Here is a 13,076-nt window from a genome sequence, read left to right as displayed (position 1 = left end):
CCAGTGAAAGCCATGTCTAGCATACCACTGCATAAGTATGAATCCAAAACAGTTCTTTCTTTTTTTTTTTTTTTAAGGTTTTATTTATTTATTTGTCAGAGAGAGAGAGGGAGAGCACACAAGCAGGAGGAGCAGCAGGCAAAGGGAGAAGCAGGCTCCCCACTGAGCAGGGAGCCCAATGCGGGGCTCAATTCCAGGACGCTGGGATCATGACCTGAGCCGAAGGCAGACACTTAACCAACTGAGCCACCCAGGCACCCCCAAAACAGTAATTTCTGAGTGATACCAGAGAAATTGTTGTGAAGAACCTCTGAAAATCCTCTTTGTCATAAAAGCAATGAGAATAATGGAAGAAGTGTAAAAATAAATTTACTCTGTTCTCTGGAAGTTAACAAAGGTTTCCAGTAATTCAGGGTGTGTTGATTACAAAAAAAAAAAAAGATCGCTGAAAAGTGAGCTTTGTGCAATTTTAACTTCCCCTATCCTAATCTACTCCATCTCCAGTTCTGTGGTAGCCTTGAAAAGCAACAATCACAGTGAAAACTACCAGTCTGGAAGTCACGCAAGATGGAATAATGGATCAAAACTCCCTCAAACCTCCACTCCCAAAAAACTGTCATTATTTGACCTGTCTGATGGTTCTCTGGACAACCCAACTCATAGGCTGTCTTTATTTTATCTGACTTGGAGTTTGCCAGTGTAAATCTCTTCCCCCACTGCCACACCCAAAGAAGTTTGTCCAAAACTATCAGAGACAAATGTTTAACAATGTGGTTGCCTGATGCATTGGACAATAGGGCAAACAAGAGGTCAACCAAAAAACTCAAAAGGGAAAACTGGGAAATGAGATGTCCAGAGAGGGCTTTGAAAAGTTCTGATATGAACCTTGGTATTGAAATGGCAATACACTTCCAGGATTGTGCACATGCTCAGGAATGACATGAGAAAGCCCTAAGTTCACCACTCTGGCTGACCTTGAGACTCTACATAAGTAAGAAATAGGCAGAATTTTAAACAGCCTGGCTGAGTGTTGACTACATACCCCAAATTGCATAGAGCCCCTCGACAAACACTGGAACACCTACTGGTTGCAGGCATATAAAGACACCTCTGTCTAATCATTATTTCAGGAAACCATATTCAAAGAACTAAAGGAAAGTATGAGGACAATACCTTAAAAAATAGAGAATATCAATAAAGAGACAGAAATTATTTTTTAAAGGACAAAATAGAAATGCTGGAGTTGAAAAGTACAATAACCAAGTGAAAATTTCACTAACAGGCTCAATCGCAGATAAGAATCAGCAAAACTGAAAAATACATCAATTGAGATTATCCAATTTGAGAAAAAGGGAAAAAGAATGAAGAAAACGAACAAAGCCTCAGACACCTGAGGAACTACCATTTAACATTACAATATACTCATAATGGGTATCACAGGAGAGGAGAGACAGAAGGGACAGAAAGGATATTTGAAGAATGGCTGAAAATTCCCCAAATTTGACAAAAAACAACACTGTACACATCCACAAAGTTCAATATATTCCAAGTAGGATAAATTCAAAGTGATTCACGTGTAGACACATCACAGTGAAATTGTCAAAAGCAAAAGACAAAGAATTTTGAAAGTAGCAAGAGAGAAATGACTTGTCAAGTCCAAGGAACCTTTAACAGTTGGTTTCTCATTAGTAACCGATGAAGCCAAAAAAGTGGGATGACATATTCAAAGTGCTAAAAGAGAAGGACTTTTATTTTTATTTTATTTATTTATTTATTTGTCAGAGAGAGAGAGAGAGCACAAGCAGGGGGAGCAGCCGGCAGAGGGAGAAGCAGGCTCCCCACTGAGCAGGGAGCCCGATGCGGGACTTGATCCCAGGACCCTGGGATCATGACCTGAGCCAAAGGCAGATCCTTAACCAACTGAGCCACCCAGGCACCCCAGGAAGACTTTTAACCAAGAATTATGTATCAAGCAAAATTATCTTTCAAAACTGAAGGATCCACTTCCATCATTACAGCATGAAGAGCCCTATGACCTGCTCCAAAATGAAAATTATTAAAGGAAGCAAAGAAAAACTAAAAAAACCCACAAAAAACAAAAACAAAAACAAATTTTACACCCACCCCAATAAAAAAAATTGGAAAAAAAGAAACCACTCAAAGCCTTTGGAAATTATCCTAAGAGCAAACAGCAAATGGAGAAACATCTCTTCAGGAAAATCTATAAATATTTGGTAGGAGAGGTGAGTATCTGTGGTTTTTCAGGAAGACTGCTGCCTGACCCCCCCCCCCCCCGCCGCGCTCCGGCCCCCCAGCTTAGTGAGGTGGAGACTCCAGTCCAGACTGCTGCAGCCAAGAACACAGAATTGTTTCCTGCCTCAGCTACCAGCTGGAAGGCTTTGTTCCTGGGAGAAACAGGACTTAAGTGTTTCTCATCCCGCCCCCAGCTGTCTGTTGCTGAGACTAAGTCCTAAGTGAATGTGGTCAGGAGGCAGGTGCTCTCTTCTTTCACCCAACCTCTATCTTGGCCATGGCACAGTGAGAATACTGGAGGAAGTATAATACAAGGGAAATGCAAGTTCAAACCACAATAAGATAACATTTCACATCCCCCAAGATGATATATAATAAAAACAAAACAAAACAAACAATACTAAGTGTCAGTGAGGAGAGATTTAGAAAAATTGGAACCTTCAAAATTCCTAAACTCTAAAATCTAAAATAGTGCGTTTGCTTTGGAAAACAATTTGGCAGTTCCTCAAAAGATTAAATCTGGAGTTGTCATATGACCAGCATTTCCAATCCTAGGTATATACCTAAGAGAACTGAATGATTCTATTCATAAGAAAAGTCTAGAATAAGCACATCTATAGCAAAGAAAGTAGATTAGGGGAGCCTGGCTGGCTCAGTTGGAAGAGCATGCAACTCTTGATCTCAGGGTTGTTGTTTTTTTTTTTTTTAAGATTTTATTTATTTATTTGAGAGAGAAGGAGAGACAGTGAGAGAGTACAAACGGGGAGGAGAGGGAGAAGCTGGCTCCTTGCAGAGCAAGGAGCCCGATGCGGGGCTCGATCCCAGGACCCTGGGATCATGACCTGAGCCGAAGGCAGACACTTAACCGACTGAGCCACCCAGGTGTCCCTTGATCTCAGGTTTTTAGTTTGAGCCCCACACTGGGTGTAAAGATTACTTAAAAAAATAAAATCTTTAAAAAAGAAAAGTAGATTAGTAGTTGCAGGAGTTGAGGGGAGAGAAGAAAGGGAAGAAAGGGGAGTGAATGCTAATGGTTATGAGGTTTCCTTTTGAGGTGGTAAGTATATTCTGGAATTAGCACTGGTAAATATTGCACAAGTTTATGCCAATAAAAAGTCCATTGAATTGCATACTTTAAAAGGGTGAGTTAGGGGGCACGTGAGTGGCTCAGTCGGTTAAGCTTCTGCCTTCGGCTCAGGTCATGATTCTGGAGTCCCAGGAGGGAGCTTGCATGGGGCTCCCTGCTCAGTGAGGAGTCTGCTTCTCCCTCTCCCTCCAACCCTCCCCTTGCTCCTGCTTGCTCTCTCTCTGGCTCACTCTCTCAAATAAATAAATAAAATCTTTGAAAAAAAAGAGTGAGTTAGTGGTATGTGCATTACATTGAGAGAGAGAGAGGAATAACAGGAATAGTTACTTTCACTTGGTCATTATGGCTTAGGAGGTTGGAAATCACTTGGTCAGCCTTATGCAATGTCAACCAAACACTAATAGCTTACCTCAGTTCCTGTTTCTCTCCAATCCCAAGCCCGACTTCCCCCTGGCCACACTTTGCAGTCCTTATAGGTTTTAGTAGAGCCTTGTACTTTCATTTGCCCCCATGATAGGGAAGCAATTTCAGGGGAGGACATAAGGAACTTAACTGAACTCTGAAATTAAAAGAAAAATACGTTAAATAAGTTATGAAGTAAGGTTGAAACAACTCCAAAATACAGGAGCTATACTATATACAAAAATGTATTTTAAAATATAATACTATATACAAAATGCAGTAAACCCTAGTCCCCTATGAGTTAAGAAGCATCTTTGTCATTTATATGGTTGTGACTTCTTCTCTAGAGGTCTAAAAAGTAAAATGTTGAGTGCCTGGGTGGCTCAGTTGTTAAGCGTCTGCCTTCGGCTCAGGTCCTGATCCCAGGGTCCTGGGATCGAGCCCCGCATCGGGCTCCCTGCTCCACGGGAAGCCTGCTTCTCCCTCTCCCAATCCCTCTTGTGTTCCCTCTCTCGCTGTGTCTCTCTCTGTCAAATGAATAAATAAAATCTTTAAAAAAAAATAAATAAAAAGTAAAATGCTAACTCTTGGCATCCTGAATCATTTGAAACTAGATACTACATTACTTCTCAGACTGGATGGAATTCTTGATATTTTTTGAGAGATAAAATTAAAAGATTTACTTCAGCATAATGGAGTGAGGAGGTTGACACATCATTTCTCCAAAAAGCAAGTATAAAGCTGGATAAACCTTTCAAAATAATAACTTGATACTCTAGAAATAATAAAGGCATACTATAAGCTGAGAAACACTTATTTATGAAAACCACTGGAATTTCAGAGGACATTAACATGGCTTGTTGTTCCTGCCTGGGATTACTGTCATGCCCTCAATCAGTTCAGTTGGCACAGAGATTCAACTTGGTTGAGGCAGGATATGAAAATCAACAACAGTCTTGTTGCTTTGGCCAGAGGAGGCTTGATTAATTTAGAGCATTATATATTAAATTGGTGATCTCAGTGGCAAGCAAATATGGATGGCAGGTGGCTCTGCTTCCTTGCTATCGTGGGCCTGTTTGGGGCAAGCAATGGATTTGCAGAGTAGGCAGGGATTTAACAGGAATTTCTCAGAGCTGACATAGCCATAGGGGCCTTGATGAGCTCTCTACATATCCGGAGTGGACCAAATGCTGTGAGTGTATGTATCAAAGACAAAAACCGAGGAGGCCTAAATCATGCAAACATTTTGGGCTTGTGGAGCCAACAGCACATGCAAAATTGAGAAGCAAGATGGCTCAAGAGGACTTAGAATAATGTAAAAGCCAGGCAAGAAATGAAAACAGTCTGAACATTGCATACTCCTCAGTGCACACATTGACCCACAAGTACAGAGTAAAAGTCTTATTCGCGTGAGGTATTTGAGCACAATCTTTCTTTGACTGAACACAAAGCTATACAGACACAGAGGAGACCCCAAGGAAGCCAAGCTTAAAAAAAAAAAAAAAGAATAAAAATTAAAGGGGTGCTTGGCTGGCTCAGTTGGAAGAGCATGTGACTCTTGATCTCGGGGTCATGGTCCAAGTCCCATGTTAGGTGTAGAGATTATAAATAAATAAATAAATAAAAATAATAAATTTTAAAAAATGAATAAATTTTAAAGATGGATCCTAGTGGCCACACATTGCATGGGAGATAGAATTCACAGATTTAGTCTAGGCAAGTGATTAAGTACAAAGAATAACATGCGGGGGGTGAAATCAGAATCCAGACTTTAATATACTATCTAAAATATTCAGTTTTGACCAAAAAATTGTAAGACATGCAAAGAAACGGGGGCACCCGGGTGGCTCAGTCGGTTAAGTGTCTGCCTTCAGCTCAGGTCATGATCCCAGGGTCCTGGCATCGAGCCCCAAGTCAGGCTCCCTGCTCAGCAGGGAGTCTGCTTCTCCCTCTGCCCCTCTCCCTGCTCATACTCTCTCCCTCTCAAATTAATAAAACCTTTAAACAAAAAGACATGCAAAGAAACAAAAAATATGAACCATACTCATCAACTGAAACCGTATCTGAGTGTTCCCAATGTTTGCTTTAGCAAAGATTTCAAAGAAATTATTATAAATATATTCAGGGAACTAAAGAAACCATATATAAAGAATTAAACAAAATTACGATGACAATAACTTACTCAACACAGAATTGCAATAAAGAGGAAGACTTTTCAAAAAAAGAATCACAGAAATTCTAGTATTTATAAGTAAAATAACTAAAAGGTTAGTTGTAATAGTCAAGGTTCTACAGAGAAACAGAACCAGTAGATCATGCATATTATGAGATTTATTTCAAGGAAGTGTCTCATGTACTTGTGGGGAGCAGCCAGCCCAAAATATGTAGGCAGGTTGGCAGGCTGCTAACTCTTGGGCAGAAGTTGTCATTGTAGTAACAATGTATTAGTTCTTCTTCCTGAAGGAAACCTCAGTTTTGCTTTTAAGGTCTTTCAACTGATTGGTTGAGACGTACCAAGAATATCGAGGACAATCTCCTTTATTTAAAAGTCAACTGATTGTAGATCTTAACATCTACAAAACACCATCAAGTAACACTTAGATTAGCATTTGATTGAATAACTGGGTACTGTAGCCTAGCTAAATTGACATTTAAAACTAACCATCACAGTCCACCCCTTGTCAATTTGGCACCTATATATATGTCCTTAAACCATATTTAATCTCCAAATAAACATATTAGTAAAGTGATACTTCTGCCTAACATTAATAACTACTAATCCATTTTTGCAGCTTCAAATACTGAATATCCATTTTTAAAATACATAGCAAAGTACATAAACACATTGTTTTAGGTGCTATGGGAGGAAGATACAAATTTATAAGACATGATTCCTGTTCTTAGGAACGAATATTACCCTAGAGGAGAGAAGACATATACAAATAACTATAATTTTTTAAGGTAATTTTTTTTAATATGAAGTAACTTTTAAAAAGTGGTGTAAGGGAAGTATAATGAGTTGTTAATGAGTGTTGAGAAAGACTTCTGTGTTAGTCTTCTAAAGCTTCCATAACAAAATATGGCAGACTGAGTGGCTTAAAAAACAGAAATTGATTTTCTCACAGTCTGGAGGCTGGAAGTCCAAGATCAAGGTGCCAGCAGGATGTCTGGTGAGACCTCTCTTCCTGCTTGCAGATGGATTCCTCCTTGCTTTTTTTCTTTTTCTTTTTCTTTGTCCCCACATGGTCTTTTCTCTGTGCATTAGCACTCTTGGTGTCTTTCTTGGTCTTTTGGGGAGGGGGTGGGGGGGGGTTCAAATTCCTAATTCAATCTTTTTACTAGTTATAATTCCATTCAGATTTTCTTGAGTTTCAATAGTTTCTGTTCTGGGAATTTGTTCACTTCCTTTAGATTATCTGATTTGTAGGCATACAGTTATTTATAATGTTCCTTTATAATCCTTTTTAAAATTACTATGGATAGTGATGTCCCTTGTTCATTTCAGATTTTAGTTACTTGACTTTTCTATTTTCATCTTGGCCAGACTAGCTAAAGATGTGTGAATTTTGTGGTTATTTTCAAAGAATCAATTTTTGGATTTGTTGCTTTTCTCTATTTTTCTATTCTCTATTTCATTAATATCTATACTTATCTTTATTATTTCCTTCCTTCTATTAATTTTGTGTTTAGTCTGCTTTTTTCCAGTTTTTTAAAACAAGATTTTATTTATTTATTTGAGAGAGAGAGAGAGATAGCAAAAGAGAGAGCATGAGCAGGGGGGAGAGGGAGAAGCGGGCTCCCTGCTCAATGTGGGGCTCAATCACAGGACCCTGAGATTATGACCTGAGCTGAAGGCAGACGCTTAACCGACTGAGCCACCCAGGCGCACCACTTTTTTTCAGTTTTTTAAAGATGGAAAGTTAGGCTTTTTAAATACAAGTCATCTTTTTTAATACAAGTATTTACATACAGCTGCGTATTTCTCTTTAAGGAGTGCTTTAGGTGCATCCCCTAAGTTTTGATATTTTATGTTTTCATTTTTATCTATCTAAAAGTATTTTCTAATTTTCCTTGAGATTTCTTCTTTGAACCATTGATTATTTCAGTGTCTGTCACTTAATATCTGCATATAAATGAGTTTTCCAAATTTTCTTGTTTTTGATTCTGGTCTAACTCCATGTTTGGAAAACATATTTGGCATAATTTCAACACTTTTAAATTTGTTGAGACTTCTTTTTTATGCCTTAGCACATGGTTTACCTTGGAGAATTTTCCATGTGCATTTGAGAAAAATGTGTATTCACTATGTTTGTGCAGTGTCCATAGGTGTGTTAGGTCTAACTATTCTTTTTTTTTTTTAAGATTTTATTATTTATTTGACAGAGAGAGACACAGCAAGAGAGGGAACACAAGCAGGGGGAGTGGGAGAGGGAGAAGCAGGCTTCCCGTGGAGCAGGGAGCCTAATGCGGGGCTCAATCCCAGGACCCAGGGACCATGACCTGAGCTGAAGGCAGACACTTAACCAACTGAGTCACCCAGGCGCCCCTAGGTCTAGCTATTTTATAGTATTTTCAAGCCTATTTTTTTGTTGACATTCTTCCTAGTTTTCCTAGATGACCATTATTGAAAGTGGAGTATTGAAGTCTCCAAGCAGTATTGTTGAATTCTCTATTTCTCCTTTCAATTCTGTCAGTTTTTTCTTCATGTATATTAGGGCTCTTGAGGCATTGACTCCTTGTGTGTATGGTTTTTTTTTAAAGATTTTATTTATTCATTTGAGAGAGAGAGATAGTGAGAGAGAGCACAAGCGGGGAGGAGAGGGAGAAGCAGGCTCCCCATGTGGGGCTCGATCCCAGGACCCTGACGTCATGACTGGAGCCAAGCCGAAGGCAACCACTTAACCGACTGAGCCACCCAGGCACCCCCTCCTTGTGGTTTTGATAAACCTTTAGCTTTAGGAATGAAGCACTGACCTTTGTATCTCTAGCTGTAGGAGCGAAGCACTGACCTAGGCTAATGCATTGAGTACATCAATTACTTTCACTTTCTACACTGGTCACACTGGCTGAATGGTTGGATATGTGAGCTGAGATGTGCCAATCAGTGTCAGTTTGGGGACTTTTGGGGGGAAATTCTGAGATACTGAGGCTGGGATGAATAGAATATAGAAGGGTACCTTAAAACTGCCAGTACCAAAAGGGAAATCAGTCTGAAAATTCAGCCCACGCAGAGGAAGGCAACACAGACATACTAAGAGTGTTACCACCTGAACAGACCATACCTCAAGCATGAGCTACCACCGGTCTTTTCAATTATTTAAGGTAATAAATTTCCTTTATTGTTTAAGCCTATTTGTCTTTTACTTGCAACTTAAAGATTTTGACACAACTTATCTTAATGATTCACCAGATATCCAAATGTCATCTTTTTTTAAAAAAGGTTTTATTTATTTATTTGAGAGAGAGAGAGAGAGAGCGCACGAGAGAGTGAGTACGAGGGGAGGGTATGGGAAGGGCAGAAGGAGAGGGAGAAGCAGGGCCCCCCCCCCCCAAGCAGGGAGCCCGACGCAGGGCTGGATCCCAGGACTCTAGGATCATGAACTGAGCCAAAGGCAGATGCTTAACTGACTGAGTCACCCAGGCGCCCCCCAAATGTCATCTTAATAGTATTGAAGAAATACTTTTGCAATCTAGTTCTGCTCGGCACTAGGAGAACTGATGGGTCACACATACCATAAAATTTTACTGAATGAAAAATATACAATAACTACTGTAGTCATGCTTAGATTTCATCTAGGAGTATGGAATTAAAACAGAAATTTTACCCAATAATATCTGTTTCCTTCGTCATAATTAAGTGATAAAGATCTGATTTGTTCATTCATCCAGACATTCATTCATTCATTTTCCTCCACATGTAAAGCTAAGGGAATGTGTTTCAAACTTTGTCTAAACCACAGCAACAAATACATTTTATATTATAACACACACACCTGCAAACATACATATTTCGTATCTATTTCCTGCAATATACTTATCATACTTATCCTTATTTTATGTGATACACTATTTTCTGTTCTTTTTTTTTAGCACCCCCCTTTTTTCAGTACTGTTCTATTTTTACTTTTTCATTTTTAATATAATTTTGGTCTTGATCCACCAAATTGATTTTAAAACCAACTAATGGGTCATGACCCATAGTTTAAAAAACATTACTGTAGGCTAAGGCTATATTCAAAATAAATAATGAGGGAAGCATGTGCACCGGCTACATCGAAATGGGAGTGGGATGCTGGAATAGGGTCTGCTGTTTGTGTATTGAATGTTCAGTTGCTGGGAGTTGTTAGAAAGTAAGTTGGGTAGCCAGTGTGCCAGGGATTACTTAGGAGGCTCACTCAGGGCAGGGGTTCTTCTGCAATTAGCATGTAAGTACAGTATCTTAATATCTTAACAGCCAGTATAACCTTTCTAGTCCACATTAGTGAATATTAGTATTTGCTGCACAAGATCCCAAACTGCATAATGTGATCCCTGCCCTCAATTATCTAATAGTAAAGTTAAAACAGGTAGACACATAGCAACAATATGAGGTATAATACATTTTAATATCAGTGGTTTCCTACATAAATTTTTTTTAGTAAAAATCTTTATTCCACCAGAGAAATTAGTCTCAGCCATTCTTTTAAGAGAAAAGAATAGACTAATGTATAAATCTTTAAACAAAGATGGTAAGACACTTCTAAAAGTGCTTTCTTCAATGAGTAGAACTCTGCAGCAACACAGAATTTGATTATCCTTAGGAAAAGAAAAAGGCTGGTTTAAATCTTGTTTATATTATAACTTGTCTTTCTTTCTGTACATTTTCTTATTAAACTATCTTGAAGGACACAGATTCCTATTTCTGTTCACACTTAATAGCTTTTTCTCTACATCTAACATATACACACACACATCTACATGTATTAACTCTTTAAAAAGTGAACTCTAGGGGCGCCTGGGTGGCTCAGTTGGCTGAGTGTCTTGACTTTGGATTTCTGCTCAGGTCAAGATCTGAGGGTCCTGAGATGGAGCTCCAAGTTGCTGGGCTTCCTGCTCAGCGGGGAGTCTGCTTCTCTCCTTTTCTCTCTCCCTCTGCCCCTCCCCCTGTGCGCACATGTGCTCTTTCTCTCTCAAATAATAAATCTGAAAAAAAAAGTGAACTTTAAACAAACCGATGTAAATTTACTCATGACTGGTAATTCCCCAAATTGGCTCCACAACTAAATCCAATTCACCTCAATATACATTTACCAGGCTTACAGTGTCTGTTAAAAAATATGTGTAACAAATGCAAAGATAGTATCTTGTGGAGACAGAAATATGTATTAGTTATTCTGTTGTAAGGCAGAATTATCAATGCAATTTGGGATAATTGAGGGATAAGCCATTAAATTTTAAAATCGAAGCACAGTTACATTCTGCTAATTGCACAGATATTGTTTAGAATTTAAGGAGTTTTGATAAATGGGGGCACATGGGTGGCTCAGGCAGTTAAGAGTCTGCCTTCAGCTCAGGTGGTGATCCCAGGGTCCTGTGATAGAGCCCCATAGCAGGCTCCCTGCTAAGCCTCTCCCTCTCCCTCTGCCTGCCCCTCCCCCTGCTTGTTCTCTCTCTCTCTCTCTCTCTCTCTCTAATAAACAAATCTTAAAAAAAAAAGGCTTTTGACAAATGTATAAACTTGCCAATCAAGATACAGAAAGTATCCAGAAAGTTGCCTTGTGTAACTTTCTAGTCACTCTTTCAAAGCTCAAATGAAACCACTAATTTGACTTCTATTCCCCTAGATTAGACCATCATATTGCTGGAATTGTATAGTACCTATTTTTTGTGTCTGTCTTCTTTCACTCAACAGGCTTTGAGATTCACTCACGTTGTAGTATCAAGTGTATATTAGTATGAATAGTAGTCTGTTGCAAGAATCAATCACAATTTATTCATCCATTCTTCTGTTGATGAACATTTGTGTTGTTTTAGACTTTTTGGTATTTTGAATAAACTAGCCATTAATTTTGAATGAACAAGTTTTCTTTTTTCCCTAATAGGATGTGAAATATGAACCATCTTAAGAAATCTCTTATTCATAAACAAAGTTAGACTGAGTGTAGATAATTTAATGCTTGCTTGAAGGCAACTTCATGGCAGTAGCAATAAATTAATTACAGATTTTTTTTAAGGCTACTCTATCTTTATATTCTAGTCTGATGTATATAACTCAGTCACTTAACTGCATCAACTGGGATTAGACTCTCATAACCCACAACTTCTCTGGGTCCAGAAAGGCAAAAAGAGATGGTGTTATTATAAGTGTGTGTTTCTTTTCTTTTCAAGAACAGACTTAGTGAAGGTATGATCTAAATCTTTTATTTATTTGTTTGTTTGTTTGACAGAGACACATCAAGAGAGGGAGCACAAGCAGGTGGAGGGGCAGAGGGAGAAGCAGGCTTCCTGCTGAGCAGGGAGCCCAATGTGGGGCTCGATCCCAGGATCCTGGGATCACGACCTGTGCCGAAGGCAGACTCTTAACGACTGAGCCACCCAGGCGCTCTGAAGGTATGATCTAAATCTTGTAGTAAAACATTTCTTATCTTTTGGGTGGATATAACTTTCTGATACCCAAGAACTTTGTTCCCATGCCAATCTGGATTAGAAAAGGGAGAAACTCTAACCTTATTTATCAGTCTCTCTTTGAATAACAGTGTGAGGATTGAGAAAAGAAAAGTATAGTATAAGGCTTTCTTTTAGTATATTATTTTACAACCCATGGAAGAGTAGGAGGTGAGGAACTCGAATAGCTGAAAGTGAAGACCTAGAAAGGAAGGGCACCTGGGTGGCTCAGTTGGTTAAGGGACTGCCTTCGGCTCAGGTCATGATCCCGGGGTCCTGGGATCGAGTCCTGCATCGGGCTTCCCCTGCTGTACGGGGAGCCTGCTTCTCCCTCTCCGCTGCTCCCCCTGCTGGTACTCTCTCTCTCTCTGTCAAATAAATAAATAAAATCTTAAAAAAACAAAACAAAAAACCTAGAAGGGAAGGGCTGGAGGTAAGGGTTACAAAATGATGTAATTAAAACTTCATTACATTGGAAGTTCTTTCTATCAAAGTTCCTTCACAAGTTCTTTTCTCTGCTTCACAAAGATGTAATTTTATTTAATGTTGTGTATCTGCCCTTTATTTAAGGTCAATTAAATAATGACCTTATTAAGTTTTTTTGTATCTTTCTGCAAAACTGTTGTTAAGAGTGTGTTCTAGGTCAGATTTTTCTTAAACTGGGGTCTTCAGGTTCCCAGGTCTAGAGCTA

At 39.0% G+C, this 13,076-nt stretch overlaps 1 protein-coding gene across 1 annotated transcript in view; it reads right to left on the bottom strand.

Moving 5' to 3' along the window:
- The window catches only part of AAMDC (adipogenesis associated Mth938 domain containing), a 39,759-nt gene that overhangs the window by 23,690 nt on the left and 2,993 nt on the right, over nt 1–13,076 (bottom strand). Inside the window, exon 2 of the mRNA XM_036113432.2 lies at nt 3,750–3,899. Coding sequence (XP_035969325.1) covers nt 3,750–3,881 — 132 coding nt within the window. The 5' untranslated portion in view covers nt 3,882–3,899. The remainder of the gene's footprint in view (nt 1–3,749; nt 3,900–13,076) is intronic.

Source organism: Halichoerus grypus, chromosome 11 (genome assembly GCF_964656455.1).
Source record: "Halichoerus grypus chromosome 11, mHalGry1.hap1.1, whole genome shotgun sequence".
NCBI lineage: Eukaryota > Metazoa > Chordata > Mammalia > Carnivora > Phocidae > Halichoerus > Halichoerus grypus.
Note: the sequence above shows the minus strand (reverse complement) of the source record. Positions and strands in the feature narration are given on the sequence as shown.